Source organism: Lottia gigantea (assembly GCF_000327385.1).
Source record: "Lottia gigantea unplaced genomic scaffold LOTGIsca_16, whole genome shotgun sequence".
Taxonomy (NCBI): domain Eukaryota; kingdom Metazoa; phylum Mollusca; class Gastropoda; family Lottiidae; genus Lottia; species Lottia gigantea.
In genome coordinates, this window is record NW_008707965.1 from 629,170 (window position 1) to 652,460 (window position 23,291).

At 33.6% G+C, this 23,291-nt stretch overlaps 4 protein-coding genes across 4 annotated transcripts; 2 read left to right on the forward strand and 2 right to left on the reverse strand.

The window, feature by feature from the left end:
• Positions 1–9,973: 9,973 nt before the first annotated feature.
• On the forward strand, positions 9,974–12,794 carry LOTGIDRAFT_213091 (hypothetical protein). Its single transcript, XM_009051120.1, has 5 exons — positions 9,974–10,108; positions 10,537–10,668; positions 10,937–11,013; positions 11,364–11,454; positions 11,786–12,794. Exons 1-5 carry the CDS (start codon positions 9,986–9,988, stop codon positions 11,867–11,869), a joined length of 507 nt encoding a protein of 168 aa, XP_009049368.1. The 5' UTR covers positions 9,974–9,985; the 3' UTR covers positions 11,870–12,794.
• An 85-nt stretch (positions 12,795–12,879) lies between these two features.
• LOTGIDRAFT_230866 (hypothetical protein) lies at positions 12,880–16,763 on the reverse strand. The gene is made up of 11 exons (XM_009051121.1): positions 16,662–16,763; positions 16,418–16,552; positions 16,032–16,148; positions 15,592–15,711; positions 15,280–15,393; positions 15,043–15,168; positions 14,533–14,652; positions 14,199–14,318; positions 13,857–13,982; positions 13,422–13,572; positions 12,880–13,029 (listed from the first exon to the last, which is right to left on the reverse strand). Exons 1-11 carry the CDS (start codon positions 16,702–16,704, stop codon positions 13,020–13,022), a joined length of 1,182 nt encoding a protein of 393 aa, XP_009049369.1. The 5' UTR covers positions 16,705–16,763; the 3' UTR covers positions 12,880–13,019.
• Positions 16,764–19,032: 2,269 nt separating this feature from the next.
• Positions 19,033–19,909, reverse strand: LOTGIDRAFT_158090 (hypothetical protein; the record flags this gene model as incomplete). The annotated part of the gene is made up of 2 exons (XM_009051122.1): positions 19,033–19,706; positions 19,846–19,909. The coding sequence occupies 2 exons, from the start codon at positions 19,907–19,909 to the stop codon at positions 19,033–19,035; spliced, it is 738 nt and encodes a 245-aa protein (XP_009049370.1).
• Positions 19,910–22,201: 2,292 nt separating this feature from the next.
• LOTGIDRAFT_158091 (hypothetical protein) lies at positions 22,202–23,040 on the forward strand (the record flags this gene model as incomplete). Its single annotated transcript, XM_009051123.1, has 2 exons — positions 22,202–22,243; positions 22,408–23,040. 2 exons carry the CDS (start codon positions 22,202–22,204, stop codon positions 23,038–23,040), a joined length of 675 nt encoding a protein of 224 aa, XP_009049371.1.
• Positions 23,041–23,291: the final 251 nt, after the last annotated feature.

Genomic DNA, 23,291 nt, shown 5'->3' on the forward strand with positions numbered 1-23,291 from the left:
GTCACTAGGGTTGAAAGGGTTAAAACTAAGTAATAATTGAAAATCGCTTTTAATCAATTACATTGTTATATGGATTTATCAAAGTATATAGGGATTCTGACACCAGGTAATTCCTTTAATGAATATAAACTCTTGTTGGCCAAATTTGAGAAGTTCAATTCTATGTGCATTCTAAGAGATAGTATCTCTTTAAGAGTCCTCTTATTTATAGATTAAAACCATTTCTGTGTCAGAAGTCTTTAAAACTGAAAAAGATTACCAGTACTTCTGTGTATAAAAGAAAGAAATTTCATTCCAAATTCTTTATACACTTTTATCATTTGATATTTTGGGGGAATTATCAATAGCATTGTCATTAAGGCATTCTGCTTTAGTTAGGAGTCATAGCTTTTATATACTGCTACCAGAGGAAAGACTCACTGTTGAAACAAACCAAAGGATAGACTCACTGTTGAAACAATGTTTTACTATTTTATCAATCCAAAGATCTTGTCGTGAGTCTGTCCTGGGAATTCACAGATGAATCCTGCATTAGTTAGCAGCAAAAACTCAGATTGATACTTTATGAAGATAAAAAAAAAATCTTTGAGAATGTTTATTTGATTTCAGCCTCGCTTTCATCCTACATTAAAAATCACGGCTTAACGCAACTAATGTCAAATTACTATACTAACCGCAAGACTATTCAAGCAAGCTGATAGGTCAATGGCTATGTTACGGCATTTCACATCTAGAATGAAAACAAATCAATCTTTTTAAATAGGCCTGTAGATATTTTTGTTTCAAAGCTTAGAAAATCGCAGCGTTGATGATGTTTTGTTTGATGTGTAGAGTTATTTTTTCTTGATTTCTTGTGGTTGTGAATTGAAAATTATATGATGTACATAATTTCTTCAAAATGATATAGGTTTCCTTTCATGGAAATCTCACAACATTCTGATTTGAAGTCAGGGAATTTTCAATCTGTAAATTTTGATGGGTTTGATTGATGTGTAAATGACCTTGACATGACCATGACCTTTTAGAGAATGTTTGACCCTATTAGATTTGCCCCTTGACCTTATTTGCAATGAATGCAAAGCACCGCTCTGCTCTAATTTTTATCTTCAGGCTCATTTCTCAACATACAATGTAAGATTATTATTCATTGGTTAAGAAATTGTTAAAACTTTTTTGATTGGCTGAAATGGAATATTTGAATATTTTTTATGATATCTGCATTTGATTATTTAAACTTGCTTCATATGTTCACAATATTTCTTTTTTGCACAAATGAATATATATATATTATTTATGATTTGAGAAATGAATATCCATCCATCATCTTGGCTTATTGAAATATAGTAGCCATGGAAACCAAAAATGGACTTTGGTCTCCATGGCTACTAACAGTATGATAACTAACATCACTGTTACCATGGCAACAGCAGCAGTAAAATAACAAAGTTTGACCGCAATTTTGTCTAAAAACAAAAAAATACAAATATCAGTGTTAAGTGACGGGGATTGTTCTTTATTGTTTTTTGGTTTATTTTTGATGTTGTAAGTCTGTTTTGTGATTTTACGTAAATAACATCACAATATTTATTCACTTATGTGTCGAAAATGTCGAAAAGTCACAACGTGTTGGCATGCCGTGCACATGTTTGTCAACCAAGGCGAACTGAAATGTGCTTGAAAAATATTTGTCACATTGCATGTTTTTTTCTTCACAATGCTTTTAAAGCAGAGGAATTGATATCAAAAGAGCAAAGCGTAAGACAAGTTTCTTTTTAAAAAAAAGCAATTTAACCTAATTTTATTAATTTTTATCACCAAGAATACTGGCTACATCTGCTGTCAGGAAGCAGTATCATCCCACTAACCTGTAGAGCATGACTATGTAGACTCCTTCATCAAGTTTCTAGTTTAAATCATATTGTACAGATTTTTTTTATTCTAATTTATCTTAACTTTCTGAAAAATGTTATTTTATGTTAATTTCTTGGGATCATTCACGAGCAAATAGTCACTTTAGATTATAACTGTTAGGTATACTTGAAATGTTAAAAATACGCAAAAACTTCATTTCTTTCTGGTCAAATGCGACCCTATGAAAATTAAATGAACCATAGTTTTATACAAATCATCCAATGTATAATTTAGAATAATTCATCAACTTAATCCTTCCCATTCTTTCCTCTAAATCTTAATTTTAAACCATTCCAGCATCTTATACTATCTCCCATGTTGTTTTTCCCCGTCAAATTGGTTTACAATCTTCTACAGAAGGTGTGCAGTTTGAATCCAAATTGCAGTGGCTATTTTTAGCCCAATCTTATAATCTTAGATCCAAAGCTTTGCTATTTTACTGCTGCTAACTTGCCAATAACCATCATTATTCCTTATATGGGCATGATTTGAATTGGTTGCCATATAAGGAGGTATTAAAGGTGCATGGCTCGCTTCCTTTGTTTTTTAATTAACATATGATCATGGTTCCATCACAGAACAAATGAAGAGCACGGACAACGAGATGAACGAACTTTTGATCAAGAGAGAAAAAATTGTGTCAACATATTTGAATTTTCCACTAGATGAATACAGAACAATGTCGGAGGTCAGTTGTTGTCCTGGAAATTATGTTGCCATAGTGACTATTTTTAAATCAATCATTACTATTTCTCTCAATTTAAATTTTTAAATTCAGTAATATTATAAAGATGATTTTGGCTTGTCTGGTGTAAAACTAATATTTAATTGATAAAGTCTATTATCAAATTTGATATTTTGAAATTGAATAATATACAAATTTGATTGGTTATTTATAATGAATAACTTTGATTGGTTGATTTGAAATAATGAACAATTTTGATTGGTTTCCTATTGGCAGCCATCTGATAGTGAAGATCCTGATTCCCGGACTTTGTTGGCAGCAGCTATTCGACATATGGATGATTTTACTCGTCTTATTTCCGCTGGATGTGACTCACTTGTCAGTCAACCCCAAGACTCCACCCACTGTATGTTTTCATTGGTTCATTTAACTTTAAAATAAACCTCCTACCATCCATGCTACTCAAACCTCATCATTCATTGGTTTATATTATTGATGACCTTTGATCTTGAAAATTTGAATTTTTTTCTTAATTTGATTGGATTTTTTAAATGATTGGAAAATTAAACTCATTAAAATTTTCACAAAGGTCAAGGTCACAATACTATCATTATTTCATTGGGTAGATCTAATTTTCTTAGATAAAGTTATATTTTTGCTTTTTGCTTAATTTACGCATCTAATTTTTATTTATTTTTTCATCCTTAACCAATGTTTACTTTGCTTAACTAGTTTATCTTATTCAAACTACTCTTTTGGTTTTCATTTTTGAAGAGTACCAATTTTTGTTTTTTACTTTTATTAAGACAAGAAAGAATTATTTTCTCTTTAATTTTTGTTCTCTTCTTTTTTTTTTTTTTGAGTTCATGTAGATATTGATTTTTTTGCAGTTACTTTATTTTTTTTTTTTATGAATATCCTTTTTGTGATTATTTTTTTTGCAATGGAATTATGGAGTTTAGTAGAAGGTGGTTTGGAGGACAAATTCCTTCAAAGTCACTTTATATTGAAAGTAGATTAATAAATATAATTGATAAAATCAAAAAGATTTCTCCTTACTAGAGAAGGATAGATTCCGCAAAAATACAACAGGGAAGTAAGACATGAAAATTTTGTGCCCTTGCATCCATTAAGGTTGCTAAAATCACTTCGCAATTTGCTAGATCATGAATTAACAGAAAAAAAAAAATCTTTTGAGGCGACTTTGATGGAATTGGAATTATGTCTGATATAATTATCTTAAGTATGTGCCCAATTAAAAGCCAATATTTGCATTTTAGATTAGATTTGAAGAATTTTCAAAATACATAATCGGTATAAACTTAGTGAATAGTTTCCACTAACAAACGCATGTTCGTGTTGTCCTACATTTTGAAAAATTTCTGTGTGAACATGAACGACAGATGTTGATGGAGTAAAATTTAGGAAAAATGTTGAGGAAAATTGTCCCAAATTTAGAAAAGCAGAATATGATATATTTATAAGTCAAGTTGTCCCATATTTAATCTTCCCATAGGATAGAAACTTGCACTTAAATCATGCTTTTAGGATTAGTCCCTTTATCCAAACTGCTTTTATTTTTTATTTGGCTTTTTTTTTTTTTAATTGCAAACAATTTATTATGAACTATTTAAGTGCAATTAAAGCTATGTGCAGTCTCTAAAAAGCACACAAACAAAGCACAGTAGTTTAAAATGTGTTATACAAGGCAAAGCTAGGCTTATAGTTTATACAAATCACTTATGTCAGTTACTGGTATCCTTGTTATCAGTCAGTTCTGTATTCTGACTGATTCTGTATCATGTCCTGTTGTCCTTTTCCCATTTTATATTAGCCCTGCTTGGAGTAAATTTTAATGATTTTTTGATAATTTTTGTAGCCAATAAAGGACCTGGTGTAAATGTGCCCATCCCAATGTCACAGTTGAAAGAAATGGCAGCAAAGATGAATAGCATATTAACAAATCTTTTGGTAAGTTAAGACTTTTTGGATTGATGTTAATGAGTAATGATAAGATAGAAATTGTGTATTATAACAGAAGTACAATACAAGATTTGCAGAAACTTTTAAGTTATCCAAATGTTTTAAGTTATGTATGATTTAATAGATTTCTATTAGAAAATCTTGCAGAAGCATGTCTTTTCTCTGCATAACTCCATGTTATTAACTCAAATTATATGTTTTTGGTATAAAACTCTCTTCCATTCGCTCAGTTATTAGGTATGAAACTTTGTTTTATGTATTGAGTATAAAATCTCTTCAATCAGCCCAGTTATATGAATTGGGTGTAAAACTCCATTAACTGTATTTCCAGTCTGCTGTGGGTAGTACTGAGGAAGAGAGAGATAAATTACGTGTGGAACTAAAAGCAGCCCAAGATCAACTGAATGTACTGCGAGAGATACAGCGTAGTGCTATGGCTGGTGAACAATGTTCTACCAGTAGACCAGCCAGTATGGTGTCTGTCGCTTCCTCTGTGTCAGAACATGGGGAGACAACTGAGGGTGAAACTGATGACGGTAAGTCACATGGGTCTTATTGGTATAAATGAATGCTCTCTGTAGAAAATCAGAAAATCTTTCACAGTAAAGTAAAAGTGAAAAAGGTATTCCTCCAGGGTTTAAAGCCATTTTAGTTGTTTGACTCTTCCAACAGAAACTGCTCTGGTCTCTTGCACAATAGTTGCTTTCTTGAATATAAGCACTCCATGCTTTGTGAGCGACAACTGCTTCTAGTGGAATTCTAAAAGATTTTGTAACTTCGATTTTTTAATTTGCAATTGTGTATTTTATATGTTGGTATTTCTTTGCTTCAGATACAGCCCAGGAGTCTGACCAGGAAATGATTGAACATCATCATGTGGATCTGATGGAAGCTGAGCAGCCTGATTCTGATCATGACCTTGACCCAGATCCAGACCCTGACCTTGAGAATCATGACACTGACAGCAAGCAGACTGGTAAAGATGATGACAGTTCAGAGGTGGACCCAGTGTATGAAAATGCTGTTGATAAAATAGAAGCAGATAAAATAGAAGCAGAAACAGTACAGAGTGTCAATTCTGCCCCAATAGATTCCAAAATGGAGGACAAGAAGGAGACACCTGATAAACAATCAAGTCATGTGACCAGTGATGGTCAGGTGATCAATCATGTGATGGAAAGTGAAAATGAGGTTGTTCTAGAACAGGTGACAATGAGTGAATCATGTGATTATGAAAATGACAAGATTCTTCCCAGCCAATCAGAATGTCTGGATAATTCCAGTAATGATGAAACTGTTGTCGAGGATTCAAATCAACCAGACATAAACTCTGAAAACCTTAAATCTACGAACTCAGAAAACCCACAAATAAATTCAATTGTTGATTCCATTGAAGGTGCTAATTTTTCTGATTCTGACTCAACTGTGACTCCTGTACCCTATTTCAGTGAAATGGGTGATTCCGAAATTGACAATATGGCAAAAAGTGATGCAACTCTTGTTGGTTCTATTAATTCCATTCTTTCCGATACAGACAGTACCCAAGACCCTCCAAATTCTTGTGATTTATCATGTGATTCACAAAGGACCAATGAAAATGAAGAGCAAGTTCAATCCGACCAATCAAATAAACCAAGTGGTGGAATTGAACTTTGACCTATGTATTAGCATCAAAGAGAAATTTTAGTACAAATCTGGTTTTATTGTTGCTAAGTGAAAATAATATATAACCTGCTCTCTAAGTGGTTAATATTAACTTCCATATAAGAATCAAGAGTTCTGTTCTTTGGTAGTTCAGATTAAAAGTGCTGAAAGATTCTAAATGGGTGTTGCCAAAACTTGGTGAATGCAAATGTAAAGTGCTATCATGACTTATGGTTGAAACGCCAAAAAAATATGGAAAGGTTCAAAGGCGACAAAATAAGGCTCTGTATGTCCATGTGATTGTCTGATATCTCTTATAATGATTCATATGTTGTACAGTAAAGAGGTCTCCGAAAATATCAACTGAGAACCTCATCATGTGACTTCTTTTACAACTATAATGTGATCCAAGGGATGGATGGATGTTGAATTTGCGGGCATTTCCCTATTCCATGAAATATTTTTCGTAAATCGTCCATATCTTTGAGCTAAATGCGAGGAATACCAGAAGGGAACCAACAGATCACAATAATTCCATTAACCTATAACTAAGTTTTAGATTTTTTTCGAATTGTCTGAATATCTGAATAAGGTCGTTTCCATTAAGTTTTATACAACCATATTTATTTCGAAGAGTAAAAAGAAGAATTGTATTAAAGCAATGGTAATTAACAGTTTTTATGCATATCATTAGTGGCCATATTAATTGAGGCATCTTCGTTTCAAATTACCTTTCTGGTTTTTAAGTTAATGGAATATAATTTACTTCATATTTCTGAATTATTATTTATCTTGAATTCATATGGTAATATTCAAAGTGAATTAATCTTATTGCTGCTGGATTTCATATTACATGTATTTAACACCCCTCAACCATTAAATGAACTTTTCTACTCATGCATGCATTTAATTAAAATGATACTGTCATGCATGTTTGGAAGAGTTTATTTGCAAAAAGGAAGGGTGACTGACATATTACCAACTTTGCCTATATAATATTGATTCAGGCTATATTCTTATTTCAAAATGGAAGATCTGACTCAAATTACTATTGACTATAACTTTTATCAAACAAGTTCTGTAATGTCATTGACCAAGTCTATAGGCAAGATTATCTGTGAAGAAAGTTGTTCAGCACGGCTATGACATCTGATTCTGTTTATTGATGAGAAATAGAGAAAATGTTAAGTAAATGTCAAGGTCAAAAGTTATGACATGTTTATTTGTTATTGTAATAACAGTATTAATTATACAGTGTTATTATATGACTTGACAAATGCTGGATATGTTTGGAATGGTTTGACTAGTATATGCAAAAAATGTTTTCGTACAGTCAGAACAAGAGTGAGCTTAAAAATGCTATCAGCTATTTTGATATATTTGTGGTCTTATTTCTGTTTCTTACTCTGACTACTGCCCCTACTTTTATGACCTCATATGCAAATTGTACAAAATGAAGTAAATCAATCAAAACCATAACCATTTTCAGTTATTATACTTCAATTTTTCCTTGTCATACATGATATATTCTTGGTTTTCTTAACTTTTTCTGAAATGTCTGTACTTTTTTAAATTGCCAATGAAATCAATTACATTTAACTTTTAAGTTTCTGTCCCCATGGTAACCTTGATTGGATTTGGTAGTTATATAATTAGTCAGATTTTGAAACTTATTTTGAAAGGAAAATATTTGCTGTAGTGATTTTAAAGTCATTATATTGAAGAACTAATGATAGCAGCAGTCCTTGTATGAATTTCCTCCCTGATGTTTAAACATGTATAAATGAAACTTTGTATGTGAAGTGTTTGCAGCAGTTTTCTTTTGCATTGCAAACCAAACATTAATATCAAGGGTGGGTAATGTTTCAAAATCTGCAAACCTTTTCAACCAATCATAAAAAAGGTCAAAGTGTAAATAGTTGCTATATATATATATATATATGGAAAATAAATATATATATATAATTATAAAAAAATGTATATATACAAAGCCTAATGTATAGTTTATATTCCTATTAGAGATGTGCAAATGCATTGAAATTATGCACTCTAGACATGTGCAAGATATAAGGTAGAACCTATGCACACCCCTATTTAATTTAATGTAGTTGCCTTGTGAATATGATTTTGATACAAATGTTATATTAGCTTTTTTATACCCAGGATATTCTCTTACTTTCTATTCTTGAAGAAATTTAACACCAAACTAGCAAAGTCCACGCTAGACTAGTAATCAATATTTTATATTCAATCATCAAATAAGTAAAAAACTTAGCATGCCTGTATACATTGATGAGATCTCAGTCAAGTTAGAAATTAGTAATAATCGTATGAACATTTTCAGAGTTATTGCCCTTGACTTAGTAAAAAGTGTAGTGATTCTTTAAGATGGAATTTGGAGCTATTTTTTGATCCTATAATAGTTTATTTTGTATAGCACTTGAAATAGATCCTCCCTTCATCAGGCTGAAAGAGATTGTCAATTCAATATTCCTGTGCAGTTTTCTACTTTTGAACACAGTGGATTTTTTGATGGAATATTTTCAATCATACTTCAAGAATAGAAGTAAAATGAATATAAAGGGGTATAAAATTGAAACATTGTTTTATAAATACACTAACAAGAAATGTAGTCTGTACAGATTTATTATTATTATTATTATTAATATGAAAAGATTTGTATCATAAACTGAAGACTTATCATATTATTTCATTATTTATAATCGGAATAAAAACTCAAATATGATTATTTTCCTTTAATTGTCCATGTTGTGAAGACAGATTATCATAATACAATTAACATTTTAGGTCTCTTGGGCATTTAATTGTCCATATGGGTGAAATATAATGTCACCATTCTTTATAATAAATGCAGCAGAACTTCACCACATCATAATACACAAATTCCCATACATGCAAACAACACAAAGACAAATACAACTGTATCAAGACCATTAAACAAGGAATGGAGGCTGGCTGTTGGCGTCCACTTTGTAGTACAATAGGCCGACTGAGACTGTTTCAAAGAAATGTTTGGTCTACAGTGTTAAAATAAAAATATCCTGCTGTCGAAATGTGTAAGATAAACCCATTCCAAGGACCAATCCTGTGATTGGGAAAAAAAATTTATCATGGAAAATAAAATAATCATGGCCATGAGTAAATTACCAATACCCTTCCTGATTGATTTGAAATAGACCTACACAGTGGCAGAGCAAAAGAGGGGAGCAGAGGTGGGGCCGCCCCCACTTGCAGTCCTGAATGCAAGTTTTTCGGGCATGACTATCATAACTAGGTTAAAAATTCGAGCAACCTCAGATTTTTAACCCCCCCTCAGACATCCAACCTGGCTCCGCCACTGGACCTACATTGTCCTTCAGGACCAGTAAATGCCCCTTCTTTTCCTATGTTAAGTTAATTTCAAAAATAAAAGTCGAAAACAAGATTTGATATCTAAAACTGATGAATGTGGACAGTATAAATAGTTGTTAATGAAGGTGAAAAGGCAAGACAGAAAAATAACCTACTAGAATTTTTTACATAAAGATATTGAAACACTCTTCTGTGTAAAATTCACATCAGAAACACTTTATACTGTGGTTTGTCAGATACATGCACTCCCCTTATTTCCAAATGGTAATATTTACTCTGCGCATTACACATGCGTATTATACACGAAAATGTACGGAATAGGGCAGCCTAAGAAATCAAAGGGAGATAATTATTGGTAACCGGAAGTAAACGAAAGTAGAAAAATCCAAGATGGTTGACGAAGCCACGAAGAAATCATTAGCACAAATTCCTTTGCTGAAAACTAAGGCAGGACCTCGAGATGGTGAATTATGGGTGACGAGATTGAAAGAGGAGTACCAAGCGCTTATAAAGGTATTAAATTTTTCGAGGATTTCCCCAAATTAATCGAGAAAATTACATATTTTGATGAACATCTGTTACTTCATTTTAGAAATTTAGAATGTGACAATTTTGTGATAACTTACAAGCCTATCTTTTATCCTGGTTATCATAATCTTTTTTAATAAATATTTCCATTGAAATCATTACAGTAAATGAAAAGAATTTTTTAAGAATTTGAATTTTTATCACCAACTATATCTTATATTTTTAAAAAACCTGAATCATCTTGTTGCAAGTAGAAAGTCTGAAAGTGAGCAGATGAGGATTATTGTTGACTTGTATTCATGGGTGAACCCATTTATGGTTTGATACATGGTGAAAGAACTATCCATATGCTTGAACATTATATTTTTTCTTAAACTATCTGAAGTCAATGTAGAATATCATCATTATTACAGTATGTACAGAATAACAAGGACAGTGATAACGACTGGTTTCGGTTAGAATCAAATAAAGAAGGTACCAGATGGTTTGGTAAATGTTGGTATGTTCATGAACTTCTCAAATATGAATTTGATCTGGAATTTGATGTAAGTATTAGATTCAATCAGTTCCGCAGAAAATTTGTTTCTTGTCACTGGACACTCAACCTCACTAATTCTTACAATTTTAATTTGAAAAGAATTTGATATTTGGAAACAGCCGAGAGTTGTATTTGAATCTGTAAAACGTTTCCTTTGGAATTCTCCTATTTGTTATAAAAAAAATTAATCAACCCTTTTTTTATTTAAAACTGTATTATATATCTGAATATTTTGAGGTTTGAATGGTGATGGTGTTTTCTTCTTTTTCCTCCAGATACCTATTACCTACCCTACCACAGCCCCTGAATTAGCACTTCCTGAATTAGACGGTAAAACAGCTAAAATGTACAGGTATGTATGTAAAGAGTGTACATGTATTACCAGTAAGAGGGATAAGAGGGATAGTCAGTAGCTGGTTGTATTTTCAGTTTACAGCTAGCTTTGAATAGTCATGAAGTGAAGACTTAGTCTGCATGTTATCAGCACAGTTTTTAAATCTCCTACTGTGATATTTTGATCTAGATGGATTTTTTGCATATAAATTATTGATATCACACAGCCACACCAAATGGTATTGTCCTATTATACTTCACTGCAGAATTGGGCAGTAAATGGCACCCCTGGTATTTACTTTTGGAATTTACCTGTAATTGCATGACGGTAAGGTAATGCAGAGTAACTTATCAATTTATTTATTTTAGGGGAGGAAAAATATGTCTGACAGATCATTTCAAACCTTTATGGGCCAGGAACGTACCTAAATTTGGAATTGCTCATGCATTATCTCTAGGGGTAAGTATTAAATACCTGGGTTTAAATAGAGCAATCATACAACCTTAAAAAGTTAATATCAGTTATTTGATGAAACTTACATACCATGACAAACACGGCACCTATGTACTTATTTTATAATGCATGAAATTTGGTTAGTGAAGATTGGAGCATAATATTTTGTATATAATGTGTATCTTGGTCATTGAGAGTGAGAAAATGATTTGTGAATCTAGAATGCTTTGGAGAGTTCACACTGGTATTTATATGCAATACAAGTGTTCCTGGTAGAGAACCTTCATCACTGACTGTTAATTAGTGCATTTAAAATACAATTTATTTTATGTTTCAGTTGGGACCATGGTTAGCTGTAGAAGTACCTGATTTAATACAGAAACAAATAATAACTCATAAAAGTGAACAGGCTGAAAAATGATGATCATTTCATTCTTAGAATCAAAACTTAAAGAACTTTTTCAATATACTGTGCTGATTTACTTCACAAATTTTACATCAAATGTTGAAATATGAATCATAAAGGCATCGTCATATACTTTTCCCTATAATCTGCTGATGCAACTAAGATTTAGTGTCCCGTGACCATTTTTCAGAATTACTAATCTGGCATCTAACTTGTGTGGTCAATACACAACAACAATGAAAAGTGACAACATTAAGATCAGATATTGGCTATATTTTATTTTCTTTCCTCATTATAGCAGTAAATCAGGAACTGGTTTTCCTGGACAGATCAAGAGGTTTAATGGCAAGAGAGATCCTATCCTGAAACTTTATAAAATTTTCTGTCTGGTTATTACCATTGTGTCATGTTTTTTCAATATATTTACTTAGTGAATTTTGCTAATTGTAATATTGGACTTATGCCAACATGCAAGCTGTATCATTCTTGGGTTTACTGATGTCATTTAGTCTAACAAGAAAAGAATATTAAGTCTGCTATGCCTGTTGTTACTTAGAAATAGCTTGAAATCAGGTTATAATCCAGATTTGACTCTGAAATATGGTCAATCAACCATATTTGTTGAGGTATAACTCATAAGTCTTGCATGCACATTTTCAATAACTATTTATTTAGCCTCAATTAGACTGCTCAAAGACTCTCAAAATGATCTTAGTACTAGGATATCCTAGGGTATTAACTTCTATCACTGTTTCTAGGATATCCTATCGCTAAGATCGTTTTGAGAATACATGTCCTGGTGTTTATGTGTTGTTCCCACATGTGCAGAATGTATTTGCTGGACAAAATCAGCAAAAAATATTATAAATAAATAAATTATTGTTTTATTATTGGTGGAGAGGGATTTTATTATTATTAAACTGTCTTCTTTATATATATTATTTTGACTGGCTTTTAATAGACTAATGCAAATGATGCCCCCTTTACACTACCTTTAACTCTTTCTGAAATAATCCAAAAAGTATTCACACCACATAATGGATTTTATTATCAATTTGGAGTTATAATTATATATTGATGTTATAACTGTGGTCTTTAATCAAGTAGTTTTCTTTCAAAATAAGAAGGAACTTGCATCATTTGTTTGGTCTTTCATTTCATTCTTTTACAGTGGTCTGGAACAGAAAAACAATATTATTTATCATTTAAATCAAACTGATAGATGTCATCCTGTAAGCTTTTATATATTTACATTTAATATGAGATTTGAATCATTTTGACTAACTGCTTACATTCAGTGAATACCATAATTTGCTAGTCTTTTGTATATTAGATGTCATCTAGTTGATGCCAGGGAGAAACCATGCCTTATTTAATATTCTTACTCAAGAAATATTGTATGGTTTCAATTACATATTTTTAGTTTTCAAAGAGATACAGGGAATATTGTTTTCAAATTTAACTCCATGGAATCTCTATAATTAGTGTTGTGCCAAGAAATGGTTTTCCCTTCGTTGAGGATATTTTTAACCTTTTTAAATATAATAAGTGAAATAAGGTTTCTCACCCTGAACATCGACAGGTATAGTCTTTAGTTTCTCTAACTCTTTCAATGGACAGTCTCTGATTAGCCAGTCGACAGCAAACAGTGATACCATCCAATATCACACTGGTAGGACTTGGACAAAGAGCACCCTGAAGACAGGCCCCTGTGATCTCTGAAGGATAGCAGTAATAAGGGTTTAATCAATTACCACCAAGGAAGAAACCGTCAGACTCAGTACTCAAAGGTGATAGCGGTCTTGGCTAATGTTCTCAATCTCAAACGAACCATCTAACTTACCCAGATTCTACCAGGACTACCTAGTCTCTCTCATTGTGACCAATCGTACAAACTAAATATATTATGATCGTCCCCACTAGAAATCAGATACTGACCCAGGTCACCCAAGAACTCCTGATTAGCACCAATAACCCTTTGATAAACTAGGCTATACCATACCTGGTTTCGGTGGTGGACACATCATTTCTGTACATTGTGAAATACCATTCATGCAGATACAGGAGTTGCAGTCAGCTTTGTAAGAGTCGCCGTTATTATACATGGTTCCATTGTATTCACACGTACCTTCAACAGAGATTAATATAATAAATCGACGGTACCAGTATATCGCGTGGAGTTATTGCTCCAACCTATTGATCTACGGCGGCTTAAAACATGGGATCTCTTGTTCTTTGTGTTAAAATCTTTCAAACTCCGAACAAAAACAAAAAGAGAGAGAGGAGCTCATTTAGGTAGGTAGATGACAAGTTAACGTCCGCAGATAAAAGGAAAACCACTTACCAGCCGGATTACAAGCCATCTTGGTACAGGACTGTATACCATTCTTACACCAACATGTATTACAGTCTATTTTATATACGTCCCCATCCATATGGACTACATCATTTACTTTGCAGTCTCCTGAAAGAGAGGATTTGTGGGGTAACGAGTCATTTATTGGGGCATTGGAAGCGTTAGTGATTGTGTAAGAATATGGCCTTTCATATTACAACCCAATCACTTACATGCTTAATGTGCCCGTGGTCCTCAAGATATAAGTTGAATAGTAACTACCTGTCAAGAATATATACCCATACATAAGATGAATACCTATCCAATCGAAACTTATACCTACTTTTAGATTTACAAGCCATTTTAGTACAGGCCTGAATCCCACCTGAGCACCAACATGTATTACACTCAACTTTGTAAACTTCGCCATTCTTGTGGACGGTACCGTTTACGACACACGTCTCTGCAAAAGAACATACAATAAGTTCCATTGCTCGGAGCTCCCTGGATGATATATTTGATCAATAAAGAGTCCGAGACAGTTCCGTCATTGTATCACGTTTTTCAAATGGCCTTCCAATGTGTTCAAATTGTGTTCTTCTTATCAAATTAAGATCACCAAGAAAGTATCAATTGGTTATCAGGAACATTTTTTCTAGAATTTTTAGAAAAAACTGCTGATGCATCAACACAATCCAAATTCGTTGACGTTAAAAACATATATTCTCAATACACGCTTTCCAGCCAAAAAATCTTCGTCCAGGGTAATATAGCATAAATTGTGCAAGTGCAACGCAAGATCAATTCGCCTACAGGATAACTGCAACTTTTCCTAATAGAATGAATGACTTACTCGAGGGTTGTGGAGGACAAGCCTTCAATGTACAAACAGATAAACCATTGTTACAAGAGCAGGTATTACAATCTATCTTAAATTTTTCACCTTCAGAATAGGATGTTCCATTATGGACACATTTTTCTGGAAACAAAATAGAAAAATATAATACAAGAACATCATTTAATGGGAGGTATATAAGTCAATTTTGAAAAGTCTTATGGAAGTTAAAGCGATATATAAGAGTGTTCTTACTTGGACAGATAAGATCAGTACATTGAAGATGTCCACTTCTACAGATACAGCTGTTGCAATCCATGTTAAACTGTTCACCTTCTTGATAAATCTGACTGTTATATCTACAGGTATCTAAACGACAAGTATGGTATATATTAGAAGATTTATGTTGTATATCAGAAACCTTCAACATCATTGAGAAAGCTCAATCTTTAAGATTTCAATGCGGTTTCCCCAGATCGGAGGCGCTGACATGTAAAAGGCGTTTAGTCCTTCGATGATTTGATCGATAACACTTCAAAAGTTCAAATCTCGATATACCTTTCTTACCTGATTTAGCACAGAATTGAGTGGTACAGATCGGTACACCATTTCTACATGTACAGTTATTACAATCCACCTTAAAGCTGGCTCCATTCTCAACTAATTCTCCATTGTGTTGACACCGTCCTACAAACAATTGATACATTGGAATCACAAAAGCACCTTATAAAGACACGCTTCTTTATTTGACAGTTTACCGCAATAAGGATCCAAGAGGCTAAGTCTACAAATATAGGCATAATTGTGTTCATAATGTGTCCGATGGATGGCTATAAACAGCACATACCTGTCATTCAATATTGAAAGGTAAATTTGCAATACCGGTTTCCCTTTCAAAAAGGAACAATTTCACTTTACTTTCTCAAGGTCAGGTGCGCGCAGGTACGTATCTGCCCACAATCGGATAATGTCGCCTCAGAACATCAGCTCTATGTTGAGGTCCTTACCTGGTTTACAAGCTCTATCGTTACATAGTATTTTACCATTTGAACATCGACATGAGTTACATCCCTTTGAAAACAATTGTCCATCAGTGTACCGTGCTCCATTATCTACACAATACGCTGTAAGATAAAGAGTGGGTCATTGGTTTTTATGCACGTACAGGAGCTTTACAAGCACACACAAGAGCAACCATGCAACTTTCTCTTGCAGTAGAATAGCTTATAAACATTCACTCATTATACCTCATTGTTTCAGACCGAACAAATCAAACATCTAGAATTGTACGTTTATCAGACTGACATTTTCCAGAGTTGATAACCAGGTGTCATTAGTTAAATAAGTGTTACCATTAGAACAAGTTTATATATTCATCAAACAGTTAACTTACGTTCACAGATACAGAGTCCAGGACAACCATCTAGAGCCAGTCCACTGGGAGAGCTGTACAGTTTACAACTGAAGGCACATATTGACTCACAGAGACTTTCAGACGATGCCGGTGTTTCTTGTAGAAAATTTTGACCTGGAATAAAATGCCAAAATTACTATTTTGAAGAGCAATTTTAAGATCATGTTTGGTTTCTGGCAGAAATCTCTGCTTGGTGAAAAACACTGCTATAAATTCTGCTTACCATTAACGGCAATGAAAAAGGCTAAAATGACAAGATATTTCATCTTTCGTGAATTGATTAATAAATTCCTCAGGTTTAAACTGTTACATTCGTTATTTTCTCTCGAACTAAGGACAGATTATAGAGTGTGGTAATGTTTTATAAGAAATACTGAGCAAACACAAGGAATAAAAGATAATTGGTAGTTTAACCACGAAAAATAGGGTGGCTCGTTTCACTGCAACAGGTCAAAAACGTGGGTTATTATTCATTTCATTTATATCAATATTTGAATTAACTCTTAATGGGCTTTATATCCGTCTTTAAAGGAGGAACTCCGCGGATTTTTAATCTGTTTTCAGATCGGTTCGACATTTATGTGGGAGTTACCAAACTATCATATCATGTTCCATCTAATCCTATAGCTGGCTACTCACCCTTATTCTAGCCGATGAACGTCTTACATACACATCAGAGGCTGATACTGATCAAAAGACTTAATTCCTAATGTCTAATGTCTACAAATGGTATCTGTTTTTCCTATGACAAAAGACTACTTTGTTGATTTTTTGAATTCTGAAAGAGGCTTTCCAGCTGTAAAAATAAAGAACTTTAGGCTTGGTGATACCTTTGAACTGTATATAATGTTAGATTTACTCTAGCAGACAAAGTACAATCTGAATTTTGGTTAAAATAATAATAAAGCTTACTCCTAACAAATACAGCATAATAGTACACAATTTAAAGGGCTTCAGAAGAGCTTTACCAGCTTTTGTATGAGTATCAGGGATATCAGTTACCATGACTCGGATTCCCTGTCTGATATCTGTGTTTTCTATAATTCCAGAAAAGCTATACAAGATTATAACGCCACTATTTCAAGCACCATGCGATATTGATGTCTGGGCCAAAAAGAAAAGAAGACAGGTTAGTTATCGAAATGGTGCAAATAGTCCCTGTCTGGCTTGTACACAAGATATCTCTTTTGAATCCCTTTAGACGAACACGTTCATCTTCGTATACGCTTTAATAATTGATACTCGTAGTTTTTAATGCACTTTTCCACAAATCCCTTTAAATATCAAATTGTCCTTGATCTACATAGCAGTTTATGTTACCACCACCAGGGTTTGCAGAGTTTGAATTGCTCAGAGATTACACATTGTATACAGTTGAAAATACTCTCACATCCATTGTTTTCTCAATGACCAGCTTCTCAGTGGAAACGTAGGGTGGAGGAGGGGGTTGACTCTTTGACTAGAATCTTGTTATTTGGGCGAGAAATATTAGGCTATGGATTTTAGCCTTGAATGAAATCGTAAATAGGCAGTTTGTAATGGATTACTGGACGCCCACGACGCTAAACGTCCAGGCTACTTGTTTATTTACTAATATAAGATAGACCTATACCCATCAGGGACGGACAAGAGTATTAAAATTATCACATTTTTCAACTCTGGGAGACAATACGATCTGTCATCGTGTCATGGTTTGATGAGTTAAATATTTTATAATTGAATGAAATTTCTGTATCGTCCTTGAAAAGTTTAGATTTGATAACAATTAACCCCCAAATTCGAACTGTTGAAAAATAGAGGTAAACACAGATTCGGGTGGTGCCGGAGAACATTGAGATCATTCTAACCACGGCAAATCACATTTAGATGTGATAAACGTCGTACACCAATAATTAATGAAGAAACGAGCAAGGTACCAAGCAATTGTTACCTCAGCAGTGCTGACCAGTATCATCCAACGCCTATTGTGCCTTCGCCTACAAACCTTCACACACCCTGCGTGGTACCAAGGCTAACTTGTCATACAAGGTAACAGGTATATTCACCCAATACGTATTGGGTGGTTTATTTGTATGGAATGGCTGGCTCTATAATGCAAAATATCACTCAAATAGAGGTAAAACTAGGATACTGGGAGATGCAATAAAAATTTCAAACAAAAATCATGTTCAGATGTTTAAGAAGAGTGAGTAAATTTCAGATTTCTTTCCTTGTGCGTGGTATCGTAAGGCACCAGATTCCAGTATTCATATAAAGGGTGCCAATAAGCAGGGCAAAATAAACAAAAAACAATTCATATATAATAACAGATTTATTGTATAACAACATCAACATCAATATGGTAGATATCTAGAAAATATTTACACCATTCAACAATGTAATTCATTACAATCAATTATAGCACTGGAGGATTCTAAACGAAAAAAATAGCACTTAGTCATTTAAACAATTCATATGGCACACAATCACAACTTGACACCAGTAGTAGAGAAGTGACGGGTGAGGTAGAATTGATTGGTCCTTTAACTGGTCCTGCGGGCTTCCACAAAGTCATAGCACTAATGACAATGCATCAAACACATACCACATGCCTATCACACGAGGATAGATTCGGACATGTAACCAGGTCCAACACCAATCAAAGAATTGTCTTCATCAGAGTCAATAATCTCATAAAAACCACTACTCTCACTTCCACCATCATAAGTGACGTCATCATCTGCTTCACGTCGTACCGGAAGTTCTGGAAGAGGTCTTCGTCTGATATCAGAGCGGCTTCTAAACAACTTGCGTTTCTTCTCTATATTTATACGGGAGTACAGCTGGCTAGATATTGGACTGCTGGTTGGAAGATCGTATTCTGCAAAACATCGTGGCAATACGGCGTATGAAGAGATGGCCGTAGCCTTACTGTAGATCGGGTCAATGGGTTGTGCATAACAGGAACAAAGTGAATCATTGGCTTTTTGGACTTGTGTGGAGCAATTTCTTCTACATGTTGGACATAAATCGACGTTGGACAAGTCTGTAACCAATTCCTGGGTAAGGGAGGTAATTTCTTTGGCTAAGTAGTACGTAGCGTATGACTCGGGACTGCAATCTGGAACCTCTTCGTAGTCATGATCGCTTAAACTGTCGTCTTCTAGCTCGAAATAAAATGGTGGCGTGACATCGGGATCGATGCAACTTCTACTTTTCTTGTTAGAACCGGAAGGAGCTGAGTTTCGTCTACAACGTTTCTTGAGCCAAGTAAGCATGATGGCGATTTCTGAAAAATTAAAAAAGGATAATGTTAAATGAATAATTCGAATGTAAACTAAATATTTAAAGATATTTGACCCGTTTGACTTTCATACTACATGTATGACCTTTTCGCGGTGAATAGTTGCTCATTTGGTCTTCCTTACTTATGTCGTGAAGAATAAGATGTTGTGAATCACGAACAATGTACAAACACATCTTAAAGCACATTTTCACATGGTGACACATAATATGTAGCGACCTATTTAGTCTTCCGAAGAACAACATAAGACTATTTGAATACAGTCGTTGGATGCTTTAATGTTGAAAAGAATAAGGTGTTGTCAAATCACGAACAAAACATATACAAAGTTGTTGAACAAACTTTAAATTTAAAGATCAGAGGGAAAATGACAAATGTACTTACCAACTAAGGGTGTGATATCAAACTTTGGTAAAAAATTGGAAAAAGATTATCGACAGTTTGCTAGATTGTTGAAGGAAGGACATACAAATGTGAATGATAGTTTGAAAATCTGAGGGGATTTTATATATCTAATATGACATTGTCACAGTTTACTCTTGTCATATTGGAGGAATTCAAATTGAGGCAAGGACATCGCCGTCATCGAGTGACAGGAGCTTAAAAAAACAGGGATTATTGCGATTATCCTTAATCGGATAATGATTAACTAAGATTAGTGCAATAATGAAGAATGGCACAATTTTATGACAAATTGACTAATTACGACAATTAATGTAACCTATAATGTACGTGGATTAATTAAAACAATAGTCTAAGCGAGACAAAGGGGAGGTAATGCTGTGATAAATGAATAATTAGATATTTCAAACTATTCAACTAATGGGTATTCAATTATCCTCTACTATGAACTGTTATGACTGCTAAAGAGGTTGAGACCTCACCATGCTAAAAGGTTTTTACGCCATACCCCAGATATCAGAAAACTATAGAATTGGTCATATTAATTAATAATGTCCTTGATTAACAAACAATGGTCAAATTGAGGATTTCAAATCCCTTAGGCCAACCATCAATCCAATTCTCAGTTTTATCGTTTTAGTATGATAATAAGAAATGTTTTATTCTTTTAAATGAAACGAATGGAGTTTTACGTCCAACGTTTTAATAATCAGAAGATTTAATGCAAATTACTATAACTCCGTATAAGTTCTCAAAACATTATCATCTTTAGTTCAATTACATTCACCACTGAAGTCTTTATACAGTATTAATTTCAAGTTGACTAAATGCTTTACAACGGCAATCACTATGGATTCATACGCTGTATCAAGATAATATCTACCGTTGCTAAAGGAACATGGCTGTATATAGCGTTTTACCGTGCTTTATTGTATTTTTAACAACTAAGAATTCGAAAATCTCGAGCTTTGAATAAATAAAGTTGTTCTTTTTAGAATTAATCAAATTGTACAATTCTGTTGGAAAAAAAATATCTCGGAAATGTAGTTTTCAATTTTAAAACTGACTGAATAATCTAATGTTTATTTAAGACAGCATCTTCGTAGCCTAATCGAATAATCGATTAATTAATCTGATTACTGATTAGATCCATCATTGATTGATTGAATTTATTGTTTATACAATCAACTGTCAGGTTTTGAGGAAGAGCCAAAAGTGACAAAGTAGGGATATAAAATGATGACTTTTGTGAACAGATGTCATCGAATATCGAGTTCCTTATCCAAAGCAATTACGTGAACTATCCTCAGATTTCTGAAATTAAAACAGTCAATATCAATCAAGGTGAGTACAAACATTGATATTGCTATGATATCATGTGAATGAAAGGGGCTGTTAAACAATAACACGGCAACAATGAATACATGTAGGCCCTATATAGTGTAATATTTCGAAGCCTTGTGCACAAAGACATCCAAGCACGATAAAATTGTGTTCGATGATTTATATCAGCCTAATTATATTACTTGTCCCTGAATTTGTTTTCCCGAAATAGTTGGATACTTTTGAAGTTTCTATACGAAACACGAACTAACTAGATTACTTATGCAGACAGCGTCAAAATATTTTATTAAGTTATATGGACAATTAGAACTTGCCAAGTCACTTGACAACATTTTGTGAAATATTTTCCATGTAAAACAAGTTTACTATATGGCTGGTTGGAAGTAAACTAGGTCTCAATGGTGGACTGGACTTTTATTTTGGATATTTTTCTATTTGTAAATATTCATTTGTTTTTTATAATTATATGCAATAATTTTGTTTGTAATGTATCACTGCTTAATTGACAATAATCAATTCCTTTGGAGCATTAATGCTTTTCTATTATTTGCTTTGTTAGCATATACTGTATAATAATATCCTAATGCCTATATCTTTGTTGTTGAATTGTTGTGGTGTCTTGATTTATAATTGGTGCCATCGATAAATTCACAGCAGACACCCAGAAGCATAAACACGTTTCGAATAATTAGATCACAAAAATCAATGAAGGCCTTCAATAATTCTTAGAAATAATGTTACAGACATACATAGTAACTTTACAATACAGCTCAATGGTATTTTATATATCAATGAGTTTCAGGATATATTCTTCCGCTAGTTACCCCGGTATCAAACAAGCGACTACACAACTGAGATACCACTTGCTCAAATTGGCGATGTGACGTCATATCCGACTCAATCGATAGGCTATAACTAACTATATTTTTGTTTCTTACAGATGTTTCGATGGATCAAGAAGAAATGTATCAAGAAATCACAATGTAAACATAACCACCCATTACAAGACTCCATCGCCTGTTCTGGTCTTTCATCTTCCCTCAACCAGACGCCAGAGAACACGGGGTTACTGGAAGAACATTACTACTGTCTCGGTGATCAAGACTATCACATTTACACAGAGATTCCTGAAACAGCCATTTGTCACAGGTTATCACGTGATCGTGTTGAGAACTCACCACTGACACCAAACGACTCCATTTTGTCAGAATTTCTTTCGAAATCGTCAGTGGAAAGCGATAATATCTCTCTATGTTCTGTTTGTAGAGTAACGGAAGCCCATCTATGTGATTGTACGACATCAGACTTGAATTTGACTTTAGAAATGGAAAACCTATGGTCAGAATATGCAGAAACTATTTTTCAATCGACACCGAATTCCAAGAGTTGCAGAAAATCATCAACACCAGATGGATACGAAATTGCTTCCAGATTTGTGATTTCCAAACTTGATATGAGTCGCAGACCCCTTCCGCCTATTCCAGGCACCGATGACACAACTTCCGGTGACGACAGCAGTGGGTTCTATGAACCAATGTATTCCGGAAGTTCCCTGACGCCAGAACGTTCTTAATATCATAGTGAGAGCCTTGATGACTTGTTGATTTTGTGTATTATAATTAATCACCTATTTATTGTAGATTAGTTGTGTTTATACTCTTTGTTATGTAATGTATTCACAGTGCTCAGTAAAATATCGAAACGTGCTATCCTTATTACAAATATGATTGACTTGAGATGGTGAACTATGTCCCCTATCACACACCTAGTTCAATGCAGCTCCATGAATATAGACCCTTATATAGTTTCTGTATCTGTATCTGG